Source organism: Cydia fagiglandana, chromosome 7, assembly GCF_963556715.1.
Source record: "Cydia fagiglandana chromosome 7, ilCydFagi1.1, whole genome shotgun sequence".
Lineage (NCBI taxonomy): Eukaryota > Metazoa > Arthropoda > Insecta > Lepidoptera > Tortricidae > Cydia > Cydia fagiglandana.
Window position 1 is genome coordinate 17,014,260 of NC_085938.1, and position 21,408 is coordinate 17,035,667.

At 37.3% G+C, this 21,408-nt stretch overlaps 2 protein-coding genes across 2 annotated transcripts; both read left to right on the forward strand.

The window, feature by feature from the left end:
* Positions 1-3,070: 3,070 nt before the first annotated feature.
* Positions 3,071-9,800, forward strand: LOC134666343 (endocuticle structural protein SgAbd-6-like). Its single transcript, XM_063523491.1, has 3 exons — positions 3,071-3,231; positions 3,682-3,800; positions 9,243-9,800. Exons 1-3 carry the CDS (start codon positions 3,217-3,219, stop codon positions 9,430-9,432), a joined length of 324 nt encoding a protein of 107 aa, XP_063379561.1. The 5' UTR covers positions 3,071-3,216; the 3' UTR covers positions 9,433-9,800.
* Positions 9,801-19,795: 9,995 nt separating this feature from the next.
* LOC134666344 (endocuticle structural glycoprotein SgAbd-5-like) lies at positions 19,796-21,008 on the forward strand. The gene is made up of 3 exons (XM_063523492.1): positions 19,796-19,992; positions 20,175-20,290; positions 20,807-21,008. The coding sequence occupies exons 1-3, from the start codon at positions 19,981-19,983 to the stop codon at positions 20,997-20,999; spliced, it is 321 nt and encodes a 106-aa protein (XP_063379562.1). The 5' UTR covers positions 19,796-19,980; the 3' UTR covers positions 21,000-21,008.
* The last annotated feature ends 400 nt before the right edge of the window (positions 21,009-21,408 follow it).

Genomic DNA, 21,408 nt, shown 5'->3' on the forward strand with positions numbered 1-21,408 from the left:
CACGTAGCTGCGGTAAAAACAAATTGAAAATTAATGATTTAAAAAATATTTTATATCATTCAATTTATCCAGCGAGAAGTGGTCAAAATAGCATTCCGTTTTTGCGTATCATTTTACCAACGCCTGCCAAATACTTACTTTCAAAGATAAGCTCAAGTATTTCTAACGGATTTTTATATGTAGGCGTTACTTTTAATTTTTTATACAGATTATACTGTGGTAAATTATATTAAGAAACAGATTAATTTACAAGAATTTATAAACATAATATTTGCTTTATTTAAGAAAAAACAATCAATCCGATACAACTTCCACATTATCAAATCTGTCTTCGAACAGCTTTGCTACATCTCTGAGACTACACAATACCGACGAATACCTTGTGTGACCATCTTTGTCATGCTCAGAATATTGCAAACACACTTCTCTTCTACATTTTCTTCTTCTAGAATGTCTTCTTCTTGCGCTATGTTCCCAATCTGGATAAGATATTCCATAAAGAGGAAGTGATACTAAAGTTCTGTGAATGTCTCCATATCTTTGACTTAATAGGTTAGTTTTAAATCTGCTTTCTCTTGAATATCCATAAGCAATAAGCAAATTCAAAATGAGTAGTAAGAATAACATTTTCATCTGCAGGAACATTTATCGAGTTGAATAATGTTCCTGACATCTGAATGCTTCTGTATCTGACAGTATTGCCGTATACACTCGTCCATGGGAGTCGTGACAAAAGTGTAGCTAATAAAATCATGCAAATCTAATGAAGAATCATGATTCAATCATAACCAGATAGGATATTAAAACTCTAAGAATCAATCGATGGGTTTTTCAAGCGGAAAACCGATTATGTCACTACACCTACATAGGTAGGTTAACACTTTCAGTGCCGAGCTCCCCAATACAAAATGAACCCACCTAGGCAACTCAACTACCAAGTTCGTAGCAGTGATGGTATTAACATAATCTGTCAATTTTTAGTGTTCCGTACAAAACTTTGTTTACGGAACACTTATGGGATCACTTCGGTCTTGCAAATCAGTTATTTTTTATTCATTTCTTACCTCTGATTTTAACTTATGTACTCCTTGGGATAGGGAGGGTCAAGGGGAAGGAGGGCATTGCCCAGCAGTGGGACACGAAGGGCTCCTAGTAATCATAATTATCTTTGTAATTTAGACTAACTTACAGTAGTTAATTACTTAGAAATAGATTACCGAAAGCGAATTACGAGAGATTGAAACTTTGAAATCGTAAACGAGTAGGTTGCTTTTGTACAGAATAACTAAGATTTTTTTATCTAGCCGTTTAGAACTATGAACTCTCATAGTCCTAAAGGTCAGCTTAAAACATTTCAACTATATGTACATACCTAGGTACCTATTACTTATGTGGAATGTACGTTGGTGTAGTGCCAAATTCTTTCGCATGTTTCAAGTGCCAAGTTTACACAAAAACTGGGTGGTTATAAATATACTTTCACTGAACTTTCCAAGTAGAAAGTTAAAGGAAAATTCCTCCTTCATCTGATATCTGAACATGCTTTACTTACAGTTTTTTTCGGATTTTGCTAAGTGTCACTACACACAGTGTTATTACATTTAGCGCCACTTGAACCATCCCACATCCCGGTGTTAACTGGTAAAACCGTTAATCTAGTGTGAAATTTGACTGGTAATCATGGTAACTCCAGGTTTAACCGGTTAACCCAGAGTTGGTGGGATTGTGCAAGTGACCCTTAGGAGACGACCTTGACCTTGACATGTGCTAAATTATTTCCCATCATCTTGAAGTAACTGTTTATCTCAGATACCAGAATAAAATTAATTACCGATTTTATTTCGAAATAGCTGCGCCATAGAGTAAATTTTAATGTTAATAGAAAGTCAGTATTTTATTTTACTGATATGATAGTTATTGTTAGCAAAAGTCAAAGAGCAGTTTATAAGAAAAAAATATAAGAACCTTCATTTAAATGTTTGTATTTAAGAACCTCGTGTAGTTTTGGAGCGACGTCGACGTAAAGATTGGCAAAACTAATATTCCATAACACCTTAAATCGCCTTAAAACTAATAAAAATCTTACTCATTCCCTGCGAATTGTTATTCCGAGCCGTGAATCGTGACACTAAGTTCCGGCTGTTACGTTTACTTGTTGTCCTGTCGCTACAGCTATAAAGCGTACGCTAAGCGCTTACAAATTAGGATATTTGGGTTTGTTGTTGGCCAATCCCTAATACTTGGACTAGATCTGGCACGAGGCGCGAATTTAAGAAAACAACACTACAATTTAGTGTTCCTGACTTAAGGATGACTCACGTTAGACCTGGCCGTGTCCGACCCGGAGCTTCTGGCGCATCGTTTTCTATGGAAAGCATCACGTGATCGCCTGTCATGGCACATAAACGTAAGCGCCGGAAGCTCCGGCCCGGACACAGCCCGGTCTAACGTAAGCCATCCTTTAATCAGATAGGAAATTATAATTATGTACTTTTGTGTTTCATGATGGCGATTAAAAGTACAATGTTCTCCTGATGGCAAGGTACGATATGAACAGGGTCGGCATATGTGTCACCTATCTATATACACTCGGATAACCCTACTGACATTCCTACAAAGTGCTAAGGAATAAGGGCGCTTGTAATATAGGTGATCAATCGTTGCTGCCAAACAGCGATTTTTTTTTAGTTCAGTCGAGTTATCTTTTTTCAAGACTAGAGGTAAATACCATACCTACTTAAATAAAAAATATATTTGGTAAGTAGGTACTTTTTACTTAGACTTAGATTCGTATAGGAGGATCCCAAAAACTGACTATACGTACTAATGTATTCGCATGCGAATACCCAATCGATGACAACCCGTTATCAGCTCCATTGACAATGACAATACTAGGACAGTGACGAACATTCGGATGCAGGCGGTGTTGACACTGCATTTAATTATATCTGCAAATTATAAGAACTTTAACGGACACACGCATGACCATTTTCACTTAATCGCACAGGTAACAATCCCTACACAAACGTAGTGACGTAATGGGCCGGTACTATCAGTCCATTCATATGTCGATCACCAGTTAATTGACTCAGTTTCAGCTAAGCCCCAGCGACGTGCACCCGCGGCTCGCGTCCTCCTATATAAGGAGATCTTGCAAAATCGTCGCACATTCGAACATCAACCTGTCCAGGAAGTCATCCTATTCATTCACACATCATGTTTTTATATCTGGTAGGTACGCTTTGTTTATATCTAGTGCCGAAAAGTTTGTTGTATCTGTCATCAGACAAGACGTGATGTCGCAAGGATTGGAATTAGTGTGATATTTAACGCTTGTGCGAATCTTTAGTATATATGTGGCCTTTAGGCTGTCCTTAGTTCTAGCTTCGGGTATACAAGGTAATGTCATAGGTCCCACTTGACTATTCAACAACTCTTTAATATTTTGGTGTCAAGTAATATGAGGTCAAGTAAACTTACCTAAAGTCATCAACAAATTAAAAAGTAAGAGAACTGTTACCATATTTAATACATTTATAGATGTTCTAGCTCAGGTAACATTTACATTTTTCCACCGGAAAAAGTTGTAGATATATGCTGAAGAAGAAGAATTGACTTGAATGAAGTAGAGATCTTTCTTGTTTCAATTTTACTCTAGTAAATAAACAGTGGTATTTTAAGGTCCTCGGAGTACTTCTCACGCTATGTTCGGCGAGCCCTGCAGTCGTGGGGCAGGCTAAACCGCAGGTTCTACACTACGAGATGCAAACTGCTGACATGCCCAACTCCTACAATTTCTAGTGAGTACATATTTCTTAGTTTAAGTAAAAGGAAGACCATATTTTCTTTAAACTCCGACACAGGTTTAACCAAAGAGCTGCTTCTTAAATATATCAGAGAATCGCTTGATATACTCGTATTTTAAGTGATAATCCTAGCCCAGTACGTCCTGAACCCAGCAGACAGACGTTAGCCACGGTGAAGAGCAATGAAATCACCTCGAGAATAAATTATAATAAATAAATAAAAATAATATTAGAGAATAAACTCGGCGTAATTATTAGCTATACCTACCTAGGATTCTCGGTGGTGAACATAAAAAAAGTTTTATTTAGTATCTCTGACCATTGAGATAAAACTTGTATTTATGCATAATCTGACAATCAGCATTCCTAGTAAAATTACGGCATAAATATCTCCTTAACATTGAATTGTCATTCACTCATCGATAAATATAAAGAATTAGCAATAAGTATATAAAAGTGAATGGATTAGAAGTTCAAATAACCAATTCATTCAATCATTATGTTGTCAGGAAATCATAACTCATGAGCAATCCATTTACAACTTAATAAACACAATAAATGTGATAATTCTAAAATCAATTGACTGTCTAGCTAGATGCAGTCACGTCCCCTATGATGAATGTGATGACGTAATATACCTACTACGTCCGAAATGCAACTTAGAATATTGTTGTTTACCAACAAGTCCAACAACTATTGCACAAAAACATTGTTGTGCCTTATCAGGCTTTAGATAATGAATTAATTAAAAGGTAAAAAAAGAGTTGTGCTGCATTGATGATTTTTATTAAAAACGTACATACCTATAGATTTTTTCTTGTAAGTACTTTAACGTTTAAATAGGTACATACATAAGGTAACGGTAATAATAATTGTGACAGTTATGTAAAAAAAATATTTTTATTATTATTCAGTAGGTAATGTTTTGTGGCTTCCGAAAACGGGATTTCCAGAGAAATAAAGTTATACACTTGGGAACTCACGAATCTCACGTATACAGCAAATGGTTCGTAGAAAGTATGAAATTATTTAAAAAAATACCTCATATCGAATAATACAAGTTATTTTTTTTACTAAAATTATTATTACTATATACAAGAGCAATGAAATCTGGTTAGATTTTATGGATATTTTTATATACATTGTTTTCATTTCTCTTTAGTGTTGACAGATAGGTACTGTTGATACACCTTGATTCGCGTTTTTAACGAGCTTTGTACTACATACGGAGTGAACCGTCGCCGTTTATTTGTCCTCACTCCTCATTTTTTCTGGAATAAATTAATTCCATTCATTCATTCATTCATTAACCTCACGTGCTCAGCTGCATAACCCGATTACCGAGCGACGCGCTTTCCAAACTTGGCTGGTTGGTATTGTTTTTGGCAAGTAAAACTATTTAATAACCGGCTTTAACATCAATAAGTTTTTTTTAAGATCCATCGTTTTCTCTTTGACTGGATTGTGAGCTTTTTAACGTATCATATCAAGAAACGCCATGCCATTAAATAAATCGACGAAGTATTTAAATATAAATAAAATATTTCGATAAAATATACTAACTAGCTAGCTATACAGACAAAAATAACAATATATGTCGTCATAGACATTATTTATGCTCTAAAATTATGCGCATATCTGCGACGTCTCTATATTATCCGATATAAAAGTTTATAGGATGTTTCGTAAATCAAGATTTAGACATTATGTATCTATTTATAGGAGCAATAATAAGTTAATATAATAAAAACAAAAACTTTAAATATGAGACACAGTAAAGGATGACTTACGTTAGACCGGGCCGTGTCCGGGCCAGAGCTTCTGGCGCATCGTTTTCTATGGAAAGCATCACGTGATCGCATGTCTTGTCATAGAAAAGTAAGCGCCGGTAGCTCCGGCCCGGACACGGCCCGGTCTAACATGAGTGATCCTTAATGTTAAAGTCTTAATGGTACAGTCACCTGCTATAATATGTTACTCTTTGAAAGCCGTAAAAATATGTGACACGTTCTTATGGCTCTACAAATAAGATCGTGTCAGATATTTTTACGGCCTTCGTTGTGTAACATATTATTGCAGGTGACTGTACTTAATGGCCTGTAACGACATACCATGTAATGCAAATGTTATTTTATGGTGAATAAACGAGTATAAAATAAAAAAATAAAAATTGAATGTTAAATCTCCGGGAATTTAATTTCTGCGCAATGCTTCGAATCAATGAATCACCTGCTTTCAGTTGCCTACTTTACTGCATTGGCTTTTCGCCAAACGTTCTCAAAACACATAAACCCGTTGTATTCCGGACAAATAAGTGCATATCAATCGAATGCTGTTAAATATTTGTGTGTGCATTAGTTGTATTTGTTTGCAAATTAAGCATGGATATGTAATTAGCCGCGACTAGGAAAACATGGTGCGGTCATATTATTATGTTCAATCAGCTCACCTTGAGAATTCGAATTATTGTATTGGCACGAGCGGGACGCACGGGCAAATAATAACAAAATGATCTCATTTCGATATAATTTTTACATCAAAATGTAAGTTTCGGTTGGCCTGCTCAAAATCATATGATACATAACGTGGTGGTACAGTCAAGTGTAAAAATATGGGTGCACACATCATACTCAAAAACATGTCCCATAGCTCTTATGTTAACGAATTAAGAACTATGGGACATATTTTTGAGTAAGTTGTATGCATCCATATTTTTACACTTGCCTGTACACTTGCTCGACATGCTAATGCCCAATAGATAACACCCTGCTCTCACCACTATTGACAATGACTTAAGTTTCAAGATGACATGTACCTACCTGGGACCGCGTCGAGCACCAGTACCACCACCTTATTATCACTGTAAGCGCATGGAGCATCATACGGTAGGATTGTAATTTTAACTTTAGAAATAATGCGTTTCGGACAGCTATGTTGAATGGCATAGTTGTTAAACAGATTTTATTTTTTAACGACACGAAATTAAAGAGCAATTTATTTTATATTAAATACCTACTTAGTACTAAATACTTTATAATAAGTACCAAACCAAGCTTCCTTTACACATTCGCGACCGATACTTAGTTAGAAAAATAATGGCTAATTTAACAAACATGGCGTCCGTGTTCTGCGTCAAAAAAACAGGGGTGCAATTTAGAAATGGTTACGAAAATAAATAGGTGTTGAGGTGTTTGCCGATTAAATTAATCCTAGGTACTATATTTGGTTAACGGTTCCACCATAGCTGCATAGCTGTTGAAATTGTACAATGCTCGTCCTTTTTCTACCTAAAATACATGACTAAGGAAAGTGGCGACTCTAACTTTTAACTTGTTTTTAATCGGCAACTCGACACAATTATCTCTCTTGTTCTCAAATATTGCAAAAAATAACACAATTATTTGGATAACGAATACTTGTTAAAAACAGTTATATTTTAACGACGGTAGGGCAATGCACCAAACCGCTATCTGCAATCTTAACGAGCACCAGGATGTCTCGTTACATTTGGGTGCGTTTGTAAACAAAGACTTTTTTATTAATTTGGCAGAGCTGAATACGATCCTCGCTTAAACATGGCTACAGGTCATTGATGTATAATATCTAAGGACGGGCCTTACGTTCTCTAAAAATGGTACTGGTTCAGCGGTGTTACTCACGAATTCCAGCCAATCGTACAGTCTCACGCAACTAGTTGCGACCAATAGCGCGCGTAACGCGAACTCATCAACCAATCGTGCGCGTGATGCCAACTCATTAACCAATCGCGTTGTAGCGGTGTGACACCGCTGTACTGGCCCCTGTCATGCCTCATTATTATTGTCCGTAAAGCCAGTCCCTAGATATTATACGTATATTATACTACGATACTATACTACACTTACGATATTATACTACAGGTACGTTTACGGTTAAACATAATATGTAGGATAAACATACATACAAAAAACAGTTATTGTATATATTCATATTCATAAGTCACGTCGATTTATCTTGTAACCTGTCAAATACTCATTCAAATACAAATTAAACCGCTTTGATACATGACGTGTCACAATGGTGTCGTAAAAAGTAGAACAGAGAAGTCGTTGTAAGGATCAAAGTGACAAAAACATGATCAACCGCCTCCACTCGGTTGAATGCCCGTCCATCGCATACCCATTGAACAAATTAAATACCGATGTAACGGTACAAAAACCCTTATCAAAATCAAGAGACGTGCTTACGTAGCAACTTCGTATAAACCTCGTAAGTCCCCGTGTACTTGTCGAAGTATAAATTAAATTCTAATTTTAAACTCTTATAGAAATAAAAGAAAGTTCCAAATTCAAAAGCGCCAAAATTGCCCTAGGTCTTACGAGGTAGTCAAATCATCAAGAACGAATAGCTGGTCATTTTGACATGAATAGTAATTATCGGCGCGATTCGGGAAATGGATTAGACATTCACTAGATGTGAAATAGTAACGATATGTGAAGTTCCAAGAAAAAAGTTACCCTATAACGGACGGCGCTTAAACGCTATTATTAAAGCCGCTCCAATATTATTGCGGCCATAAGGTACCTTTTGCCGTGGAACGTCACATATCGTTACTATTTCATATCTAGTGAATGTCTAATTCATTTTCCGAATCGCGCCGTCTGTCAAATCATTGAAATAGATGTGCGTTGTCTAAAAAGTTGAAAATTACAGACAATATTCGCGGAAAGAAAATAATAATACACTATCTTTTATGACATAATTTCAGCAATTTAACCGTTGTATAACCTTTTTAAGATCAGCCATATTCGTAACTGTGGAAAACAGTTTGGAATAACAACAGATGCATACGTTTGCGCATACATTTGTATAAACATTTCGATTTTTATTTGTACATTCCGGTTTTATCTGTTTCTACGTGCATTGATTTTTATTATTTTTACTTGTAATGTAATAAAGCTGCATAAATACAAAATTATTTCCGTTTTTCATTTTCCTTTTACGTGGATGCAAATTACTCATGACGTGAGGTAATTGTAGTCATGAATACAAAATTAAAATTAATCTTAACTAAAATATTATGTACCCATATAACCATCGTATACTTATTATGCATAATAAACTTATGTTTATATTATTAGTTGTAGAGAAACACTTTAATGTACAAAAAATAACAATTCAACAGGAAAAATACAACATTAAGTAGTACGAAGGCAAACTAATCCCATTAAGAGATCTCTTCCAGTTAGGTAAACTATGAGCAATCGAGGGAGAATTGGGGGCGGTTGACATCCGTCCGTAGTACGTCCGTATACGCGATATAATCCGATCAATTAGATTATTATTCATGAATTATGCAGTAAAGGCTCCTAAAACTTAATCAAGGCTTTTAAAAAATACTCACTTTATTTATAAGAGTAATGTAAGTTTTTCTAAGTATGTTTTTGGCTATTCCAGTTACGACACAAGCGACGGGTCATCCCGGACGGAGCACGGGGCCATCCTGAACCCCGGCACGAAGGAGGCCGCGCTGGACGTGCTGGGTACAGTACGCTGGTACGACAACAAGGGACAGCTCTACGAGATGTCCTACAAGGCCGGGAAGAGAGGCTATAGGACGGTTATCAAGAAAGTGAAGCAACGATAACGAAATGTCTAAATATTTGTGTTAGTAAATGTATCGTTCCAGAGTCAATTCCGATTTCAAATACCTGGAAAGAGAAATTGGGTTTAACAGGTACTTTTTTTATACATTGAGACAGTTTTAGGGCAGATCAAATTCAAATAAACGGACACAAATTAAGTACCTACGTACTTATAATGAACTTTGATGAAGTTAATCAAAACAATATTAATTGTCAATGAGTATATATAGGTAAAGCCAGGATAAGGGATTGCGTGGTATTCCAAGACGTGATATGGTTTGAAATGACACGAACCGTACGGAAATTTTATTTGACTACATACATGACGTACAGTCAGAAGCAGAAGTTGCTAAACGGGAGAGGTGTTCAAAATAACCTCGACACGCTCTTATTCTCTTAACAATAAAGTCGCGTCAAGATCATTTTGAACACCTAGCCCGCTTAGCAACTTCTGCTGCTGAGTGTACGTACATTTTATCCATATATATGTATAGTAGTAGTAAGCTGTTTGTAGCGTCATTATCTCAGGGCCAAAAAAAATCATGGTAGGCTTTACCTAATTATCTAATTAGGTAAACATTGATTTGTTTGTCAATTTTGTGGCATTGTTATTTTGCCAAAAATATAATATAATGTGTAGAGTCGGGAACAAGACTGGATTTTTGTAGGTTTTGATTGATCACAAAAAGTTAAATTTAATAGGTAAGCAATGTCATTAATACTTAGAATAAGAATGTTTAAGTTATTTATATTTCCTTATTTATTTATTCAGTTGTGTTTCTATATTTCATTATATTTTTTCTAATCATAATTATTGTTTTACTGTTCATTATACTATATAATTTAGGTTTTAAGACTGTTTTTGTTGAATCATTGTTTCGGTTTTAAGATGTTCATTGTTGGTTACACCACTTAAGACCTATGAAAATGTTTGAAATGAAAAACATGTAATATTACTAGCGACCCGCCCCGGCTTCGCACGGGTTAAGGTGCAGTGAGTTCAGAAAACGGAGTTTTTTAAAAGCCGTAGCTCTTTTTTGGATCACGATACAGCTGCCATACATTCAATTAGCAAACTTGAGGGCTTTTTCTACTGATTAGAGTGATTAGAATCCTAAGTTTTTGACTTTTGCTCGATAGAAAACGATCACGAACATAGGTCTAAAACGGACTTTCAAGATTCGTAACAATTTGTGCACAAAAGATAAAAATATGAAAACTGCTTCTAATAACGCGCAATTGTATGCTTGAGCGACTACCAGGATTACTTTTTTTTTAAATTTCACATTCAATAAATAAGTTCCAAAATATGATATCAGCGGTTCCGTGCACGCAACTTCTTTGATCAGATGCCCGCTGGGCTCGGATCAAAGCACACGTATCGCAAATTTAATTAAAATGACAGTTGATTTTGGCATTTATTTCGACATTAAATCATATACATATACGAAAAAGTATACCAGTAGACAAATACTATTTAAAAAAACAGGGTAAATAATTATCATCAGATGGAGCTCGAGTCTCATCTTAGATTTGATTTGTTGGGGCATAATGGTTGAAAAGGGCAGTAAACTATCTTAAAACAATACGATTCCAATATCATTTAAGTAATTTGCTCCTTGAAACCCGGCTTAGAATGAAAAAAGTTTGAAGACTCATACTTACTGATTGGAATTAATTTTCATTATGCTGGTATTAATATTGCATACCTATTTGACGTACTTTTGTACGTCAACGTCAATGAACTGTGAAGACAATGTTGTGATCTTGTATTTATGTTACAGAACTTTTGATCTTCAAATATTACCTATTAATACGGAACATTATGTAAATATTTCGTGTACTACTTGAAAATCGTGCAGTGGTAAACCTGTTTTGTTGCTGTGAGGTCCGTCTAAGATAGATGTATAATGCGGTTACGTACTGTTCTGCAAACCTTCATGAAATCAAGAATATATAAACGGCTACGGTCTAGACTCAGTCCTAGCGAGTTTTTGCGGCTTGTGAGGCCGATATATACCTACTGGCCTACGAGGCTTACAGCCCAAAATCGCTGCGGCCTGGATTGTGATTGCCTGTGTATCGAGTGTTATACTAATTTACTATAAAATAAAACAAAGTTTTTAATTCAATGATATTCTGTGCATATTTAATTTTATTTTTTATACCTCGTCGCTAACAAACAAGCATACGGCCCGGCCCGTCTGATGATAAGCAATCTTCGTAGCCTTTGGACGCCTGCAACTCCATGCGCGTTGCCGAGTCTAACACTCCGCACCCCTCGTTGATAACTGGCAACCATACTCACCGGCAGGAAGGACACTATGAGTAGAGTCTAGTGCTAGTGTTATTTGGCTGCAGATTTCTGTAAGGTTGAGCTCTGCTCTAGATCTGGAATGACATCCGCTGTGCTGTGCCCTACCACACGAAGCGAGATGTCATTCTCAGTTCCCATTCCCATACCTCTCTTTGGACGTAGTTCAAGGACCAGAGGTATGTCCATATATTTTAAATATTTTCGTCTTAAATTACTATAGAGATTCAGAGTCTGAACATATAACCGTAAGTTTACCAAAAAATTGCCGTAACAGCTTTAGGTACAGTCAGATGCAGAGAGAAAGAATCCGCCAAAATGAAAGTTCCACCCTGCCAGGACTTAATTTATTGATAAAGATAACCATATATTTATTTGCAAAAAATACATATAGTGATGAACATAGGTGGACAGTAATTTTGGAGGGTAGAGCGGGGAGAAACGTAACACTTTGTACTTTGACCTTAGTTTCTGGTTAACCCTTATTATTTTGATGAGTTTAATGTATCATATATAACGTCAGTGCATGATCTGTACATTAACGTCTTGACTAACATTATAATTGTGTATTTTGTTTTTAAAAAATCCTTTTTTGTTACTAATCACCCCGTTGGCGTTCAGAAAGTAACACGTTGTGGGTCAAAAGTAACAAGACACAGTGGGCTGTAATTTAATATAATATGACATATCAAATCAAAATAAAAACCGGTCAAGTGCGAGTCGAACTCACGTCCCAAGGGTTCCGTACTGCACACATTTTTGAACGAGCGAGCAAAGCGAAGTTCTTAAGTACATTCAACTGTTTATTCAATTTGTCCACACACAGCTGGCTATCTTAGGATAGTTAGTTACCCATTTTTTTTGTTCAAGTATTATGTTAAGCATAGTGCCTACATTTTTTTTTCATTGTTAGGTGTATCTCTGTTAATTCAAGATAACAGGGCTATAACCGCGGAAATCGAAGCTCGAAGTTCGCAAATTGCTGGCATTTCTCTCTGTCACTCTAATTACCTACGGTTTCATTGGTGTAATAGAAAAATCCCCGCAATTTGCGAAATTCGATGGTCGCGATATACGGCAGTTCAGCCTTCTCACTTAGCTACTCGTACTTAAACCAATTATTTGTTCTGTTTGAGCACTAACCTCCTAAAGGTCATGCTTCGACCTTGCGTGGAGGTGCACCTCTCTCGGATGCGTCAGGCCTTCGGCCCAACGCAGAGCTTGGCCATCAACCTTCGCACTAGCTGTCCGCACCACGTTTCACGTAAACAATTGCGGTTGTGGCCCTGACAGAGCTTATCCACAATTCTTATTATCAAGACCTGCTCACGCTTAGTTGCAGACTTCTTACGCGTTTTTCCAGTAATGTATAGGTATTGGGCCCAATCGCTTAGGGGTCATCCATTAATTACGTCACACGAATTTCTAGGTTTTTTGACCCCTCCCCCCTCCTTGTCACATTTCAGACGCACGGCCGGTTTCCATCCTTACTTGGTAGATATTCCACCAATTCGCACGAAGCGCTTTGCTTCTACTTTCCTTATGCGCACTGCCAAGGAATGGAATTCCTTGCCGGCGTCTATATTTCCGTGTTCTTATAACCCGGCAACCTTCAAATCAAGAGTGAACAGGCACCTTCTGGGCGAGCTCGCTCCATCGTAGGCCACGTCTACGCCTCGGCTAGTCTGTGGCCATGAGTAAGGCCATTCATAATAAAAAAAAAAAAAACTTGGTCACATTTGGCAAACCCCTCCCCCTAGTGTGACGTCACATGTTTTCTACGAAATCGCCAAATCGAATTAAGTAAGCACCTAAGTATTATAAATATTTTATCAAAATATTTTTGACGATATAAATATTAGAAATGATGACTTACGGCTCCGAAACGTGGTCTTTCACTATCGGCCTCATCTCAAAACTCAAAGTCGCTCAACGAGCTATGGAGAGGGCTATGCTCGAAGTTTCTCTACGTGATCGAATCAGAAATGAGGAGATCCGTAGACGAACTAAAGTCACCGACATAGCCCACCGGATTAGCAAGCTGAAGTGGCAATGGGCAGGCCACATTGCACGCAGAGAAGATGGCCGATGGGGTCAAAAAGTGCTCGAGTGGAGACCACGGACTAGCAAGCGCAGCGTAGGACGTCCACCCACAAGATGGACAGACGATCTTGTTAAGGTCGCCGGAAGACGCTGGATGCGGGTCGCTTCCAACCGGCACGTATGGAGGTCCAAGGGGGAGGCCTATGTTCAGCAGTGGACGTCTTATGGCTGAGATGATGAAATATTAGTAATTTTATAACCCAACACTGCTAAGGAAAGAAAATTAAACGAATAAAAACGATTATCGTTTTAAAAACTTGTTATTTAAATGTACAGCGAATAAAATAATTTAAATAAATTTTCGGTTACTGATGAAGTTAAAGTGACGTCACAAAGTTTGTGTCTCCCCCCTCCCCCATGTCACAATATGTCACATTTTCTTGACCCCTCCCTCCCCCTAAACGTGTAATGTAATTAATGGATGACCCCTTAGCAAAAGATAGAACAAAATCGACAATCTCCTTTCAGGGGAGCATGCACTTGTCGGAGGCTCCGGGCCTTCAGGGCTTTCGACCTTCGCATTCGCAGACAATTGAACTATAATTGTTCTGTGTTTGAGCACTAACCTCCCGCAACTCGGCCTTCGGCCGTGCGTTTTAAAAAGCCTCTGAGGGATGCTTGGGCCTACGGCCCTACGCGTAGCTCGGCCATCGGCTTTCGAAAAAGCTGTCCACAGCTAGTTTCACGTAAACCATTACGGCTGTGTCCTTAAAACAGCCCAACCGCGTTTTCTTTCTTAAGTCCGGCTCACGCTTGACTCTAGATTTCTAATAGGTTTTCCTGTCATCTAGAGGTAGAAGGTTGTGTATTTTTTTTTTTTCAAAATTTTAGACCCTATATTATCGGAGATAAGGGGGGGGGGCGGTCATTTTTTGCCTATTTTCTTAAATAATTTCTAAACTGTTTTATATAAAATTATAATAAAATATATATTTGAGATCCTCAAAATAAGCCCTTTTAATATGTAACACGATATGGTTTGCAAAACTTGGTTTTCTAATTTTCTCATATTCCCCTTAAAATAGCCCCCTATACTTAAAATTCATTTGTTTATATTACATGTCCGTCTTTGGGTAGCAGACTTCCATATGTGTACCAAATTTCAACTTAATTTGTCCAATAGTTTTGGAGCAAATTGGCTGTGACAGACGTATAGACAGACGCACGAGTAGGCGTCACAAACCCGGTTTCACCGAAATCGAAAAAACCGGAAAAACCGGGTTTACAGCCAATTGTCAAAACCGGGTTTTTACTTTAATAAAACCGGCTTTTTCGAGTTTTTCGATTTTACACTTTTGTAAACATAGTTTCATTATTTTGAAGAGCAAATTAAAAAAACAATACATTATACGCACTAATTGTATAAATGAACAGCTTTTTAGTCTCCAACGTTATATCTATTTGCCCAGTTTTGCAGATAGACTGCTTTGATGGTCCTTGAAGTTAAGGCTTCAATCCAGGATGCTTCGGAGATATTTAGGAAGAAAGTTGTGTCGGAGAAGATTGCCTCTGAATTTTAATATCAGCTCCGTGTTGGCTAGTTTGTTGCACTGGTGAACGCAGAACACCTCGGTCTTGGAAGGGCAGGGGCACAAACGCCACTGAGAGAAATAGTCATCTAATAGATCCAGGTCCTTGTCCAGGATATTTAGTTCAATTTTCAAGCTGTCTTTTTGTGTCACAAGGGCATCATCAGCATAAGCAAACTTCCGCGATGTGGTGTTAGGCAGGATACGACTCAGACCATTTCAGACCTATGACAACTAATACTAGGCTGTGTTGAGAGTGTGGAAAATCCGCTAGCGCGTACAGCTCGGCGGCCACTGGGGTACCGTCTATTGCTCTTGTTGTGAAGACTAGGTCCGGGTTCACTTCTCCATCGAGCTGATTTGAAAGTTCCTTTGCCTTTGTGAGAAACGACTAAAACAGTGTTGTTTTGTTCCTATCTGCCCAGTCCATGATCGCCTTCTCGTTGGCGTCAGATTTCCTTTATCCCCAGCCGGTATGGTGGCTATTCAAGTCTCAAATGTAAAGGGATGGGTGTTCCAAGTAAGGAAGGCGTGGAGTATGCCAGCAGCTACGTGGAGGATTATATATGCTGCATATCCGCGTTCCGCCGATTTGAATAATCGTGGTGGCGATATTGTTGCCATCGATGTTATTTGAAATCACGTTGACCAGGGCAGTAAGAGAAGACCGGCCGCATGTCGAAGTTCTATATTAATTGTTTATGGTATTATAATGCCGCTACCAAATCAAATCCCGGTATTTTATCTCGTTTAGCGAGTTGGGCATCATCAGCGGTGTATTTCCAGAAGGAGGACTATGTCAACACCGTTGTCATATAATAGGTTGCTTAGGCAAACCGGTTTAGAATTACTGCTTAGTTAAAAACTTTATTGATGGATTTGGATTAATTTATTGATATGGTCTTGGTAAAGTAAATAGAAATGTCGTGGAAGACGTAATATCAAAACATTGAACCTAAAAATAATTGCTTATTTTACAAATTATACGTAAGATCGAAATCACCGAAAAAACCGAAAACCCGGTTTTGCAATCTCACAAAAACCGAAAAACCGGTTTTATAAAATACGCACGGTTTTGTGACCCCTACGCACGAGTGATCCTATAAGGGTTCCGTTTTTTCTTTTTGAGTTACGGAACCCTAAAAGTACCTACTAATCATGTAAATTATTATTGATAACACACTTTAATATTTGCATTTCAACTACATAAACATTAGTATTTTAAGAAAACAAATCAATATTAATTCCTCGTTAGAAATTGTTTTTATTTCAAGTGATGAGATCAATTATTGTCTTATAAACATGTTATCTAATCAGATAATTCAGGGGTCAGAGTTTTTTCACTTACAAATATGGCATACATCGTTTACTAATATGGCATAGATCCAATAGGTATATTGTATGGGATGTAAATGTTACTTTTGTATGGCTTTGTTACTTTTGTACCCGACCGCATTTTTCTGAAAACATGAAAGATATCTTTGAATTTGAAACGCAACGTGTGCGAGAAAAATAAATTGCAATCAATCTAATCAATATCCCTTCGGGTGGCAGGGCCTCCGGTTGAACGGTAGGAAAAATGGCGCGGCCATTTTTAAAACATGCCCCTGCGTGGCAGAGGCCGGGAGCCAGACACTCCCCAATTAGCGGTGAACCGGGAGACGGTTCCGTCACAACAAGCCCGTGTGTGGCAGAGACCGTCTCCCGGCCTCTGTGCGACGCCGTATTTTGCGCCTAAAATAAAACCATTAAAACTATGCCTTGCTTGCTCACTTTTGCAAGATGCATTCTTCATTAAACAAGGATGGTATTCCTTAAAGGTTGAATTCCCGCGTAAAATAATGTTTTTTAGAAATGGCGTGATGTTCACGCCCCACCAGACCTCGTACGCACCGACCGTCGAGCCGCGAACATTCAGAAACCAGAAATTTATTTGCTAACAACATTGTCCTTACAAAGGTACACAAATGGAATACGCAGTGATAAAAAGTGAAATAAACTGTGTGAATCGTGTTAAATGTAATGTTTTGTCATAAAGACTGCTTTTTTTCAATCAATTGTTTTATTTCCTAATTATACATATTTTTATACATGAAAGAAAAAATAATTGGTAATATGAGATTTGATCAAGTCCAGCATAATTCAAATAAATATAATGAAATTCATTGGTACCTATACAATCAAAAAAGCTATTTTATGCTGAATTCAATTCAATCATACATATTTTTGAGAATTGGTCAAATTTCTAGCACACGTCAAATTCGCGATGACCACCCATGGAGGCGCCGCCACTTGACGTATATTTTTCTAAATTTGCCGCACCACTCAACCTCAAGCCACCGTTAAATCTGAGGCGCCGCCATTCAACGGCTTGTTATATCTGTCCATCTCCCGGCTCCCCGCCACCATAGAGACCTAGCCAGACAATGCCACTCTAGGGGATATGTAAATATTCAGAAAATGTATGAATTTTAATACAACATAAACATCAAAGAACTAAAAGTCAAAAAACGTACTTTTGATTCGAAAAATTTTGCGTCACGTTGCGTCCTCTCACACAACCTAATAGCACGTGGCGCTCGTTTCGACTGAATGCGCTGACTGAGTGAAGGGGGCACCACTGTCTATCGCTTAATAGCAGCGGAGTGGTATTTTGTCTATTAGATAAACCTACAGAGCAATAGTTACTTTCCACCCGCAGTTACCTTTGTCCCCGCTCTCCCCTATATTTCACTTGAAGAAGCATGCAAATTTTGCTTAGTAGCTAGGTAGTATAACTAAATATATACAAATTGAAGCTAAGCTAAGGTAAGTTATATAATAATAATATCATCGGAATACACATATGATTTTAATGAAATTGTCATTGAATTGATTTGTGCCTTATCGAAAGCCCTATTAATTAGAGTAGTACCTAAATAACTTTTTTCATTTGACGACTTCTGTATTTATTCGGTTTATTTAGTTCGAGTATCTAATGAATTCGATTATTTAGTTAATTTACATTTAAGTACGTCACATGTGACATGAACAGACAAGGAGAGCAACATAAAATATATTGTTTTGTCTTCCTTCTTTCAATGGAACTTTTTTAGAGTTTCTCTTCCTCAAAGGAGGCTAGTTGTTAAGACGAAACTCAAAATACTCTCATTTGCATCTTAAAAAAAATAGGATGGGTCACTGACCTGTCCCGGTAAAGTGAGGTAGTGTGCGTGACGTGTGCTTGTGTGTGAAATGGGGTAATTTGACAGAATCTGAAAATTTTCCCCGGGCATACCTCACCTTAACAAATTATACACCTAAACCTTCCTCAAGAATCACTGTATCGATAGGTGAAAACCGCATGAAAATCCGTTTCGTAGTTTTTGATTTTATTGCGAACATACAAACAGACAGACGCGCCTGGGGTCTTTGTTTTGTAGTGATTATGTTACGGGAACGATTATTTTACACTCAATAACAATGTGAACTATCTCTGGGCCTGATTCGGATTTTGAAATAGACATCTATTAGATATCTTTTAGACATCACCAAGATACGATAACGATATGTTTAAGATCTAACCTGTCAAATTTGACATTTGCGCGATTCTGGAGATACTCTTGAACGATTTCCACTGGATATGACTTAGAGAATCCAATTCACATCTAATAGATATCTTACTCTATCTGTCGTAAAAGTGACATTGGTTGTCCGATTAATTGCGCTGCAAAAGAGAACTAGTTGATATCTAAACTATATCTAGAATGGATCTAGTACGTGTCGTCTCTTGTGAATATCTTGAAGTTCTAATACGGCAGTAAGGGTCTCTAACCATTAGTAGATTAGTGGCAAGGAGTGCGAGTTTCAAACCGGAGGTCACCTGCTCGATATGCTCCAATGCGTTTTTTGTGTTTCTTATTTACTGATAATTAGATACCATCGCCCAAACTGTTTACTGACAGTTCGTAAGCCTTATTATAAAAGGCATACGGTCCATCGATGGATAGTTAAGGGTGTGGCTGTTTGTACCAGTCTATTATCGGTAAACAGAAAAACATCGCGAAAACCAGACATATCAAACAAGTCTTCGAATTTGAAAGGTCAGATGGCAGTCGCAATAATAAAACGTCCAACTTAAGCAGCTCTATGCTATGACTTTTTGGTAAAAAAAAAAACCAGTTTATTAAAAAACTGATGTAAAATACTTATTAAATTTACGTCCATTACAGGAGTGTTCACTATATTGGTTTTGATTCATAAACTTTGCTGAAAATGTGATCCTTCAATATATATGGTCAAGTAAATCGTATCAGTAGAAAAAGGCGGCAAATTTAAATAATGTAGGCGCGAAGGGTTATCGTCCCATAGAAAATTTGAATTTCGCGCCTTTTTCTACTGACGCACTCTGTAACGGTCACATGTTGCTCAGTCACTTTATCATCCTTGGCCAACTCGGTACGAATAGGCCCGCGCCATTTCATCACTTGATTCGAGTTATCACCTACAACATAGGTACATACATTTGCACATTGTCAATTGCTGTAATATTTGCGAACAAAAGTCCTATTTAAAGAACACATTCTCAATTTTGAATCAGTATACTGTCACGTCTTCAGTTCACAATGATTGCTTTGGTAAGTTTTTTCAGTACTTCAGTGTTATTTAAATTTCAATCTTACTATATGATTATTTTACAATAAATCTAAGAACAAACATTGCTGATTGATCAAAACTGATATGATGATATTAAATATGAATCCCACTTATCCACATAACAGTATGTCCATTATTTTATGTCTAATGCTGTATTTTTCAGAAAGTTGTGTTATTTGCCGTTTTGGCGACCAGCTTGGCTGCTGAAGACGCATCCAAACCAAAAGTAGAAGTACTGACTGAGAGAACATTCGTCAAAGAAGATGGGTATAATTTCGAGTAAGTCATTTTTTTTATGAAAAACATACCTACTACTTTAAATATAGGATTCATTGAAACTTGCCATGTGATTTAAGGACGACTCACGTTAGACCGGGCCGGAGATTACTGAGCTTCGTTTTCTATGGAATGCATCACGTTACGTTACGTTATATTATGTTATACCTAGATATTCCATCTACCTGTAGGTATCTATAAACGAAATGTCACATGCCGTAGGAAGATTAATTACTAATTTGGCTGCAAACAAGTTGTTTGTTTAGCGATGTCCTTGATGAATAATTAAGTACGTATACTGAACAACAATAGAGTTCAAACATCTAACCGAAACCAAAAGTATTTAAAAAGTAAAAGTATTCACACATGTACACTGGCGTTCAAAAGTGCATGACCATGTTTCAACCGTAATATTAGGACATTACGGTCGACATCTATCCATGCACTTTTGAACGGCACTGTACCTATTGAGTTATAAAAGCAAATGATTGCAAATCCCTTATAACCTACTCATTTCAGGTACAAGTTAAGCGACGGTGTGTCGAGACAAGAAGAAGGATCACTGATCACAGTAGGCGATCACCAGGGCATCGGTGTTCGTGGCCAATACTCGTACGTAGCTCCCGATGGCCAGGAGTACACGGTGACGTTTACGGCTGATGACAAAGGCTTCAATCCGGTCATCCGCGCCTCACCCGCTAAGGGACAATAAAATATTTTTTTAAACGTTTTTATTTTCTTTCTCTTTAAGAAAAATCATATATTTACATACCAGATATATACAGTGGTAATACTAAATGAAATTAATAACTAGCTTAAATCTAAACTAGGCCCCTGAGTAGCAATGTACAAATTGCAGAAATTGCAGAAATGTTCTCGGAAATTTCAGAGAAATTACATGAAAGAAACTTAGAAAGTTCTCTGTGAGAATGTTCCCATGAGAACTTTAACGTTTTATGTAATATATAATCTTACACGCCACATAACAGTAAAGCGGGCAGGCGAAATATTTAAAATGGCATGTGTCTACGTCGATCTTGACACGATTAGATTGTTTATTAAATTTAAGTTCCAGAGAATATTCTTCATAGAAGTTTCGCAACTTAAGAAACTTCTCCTCG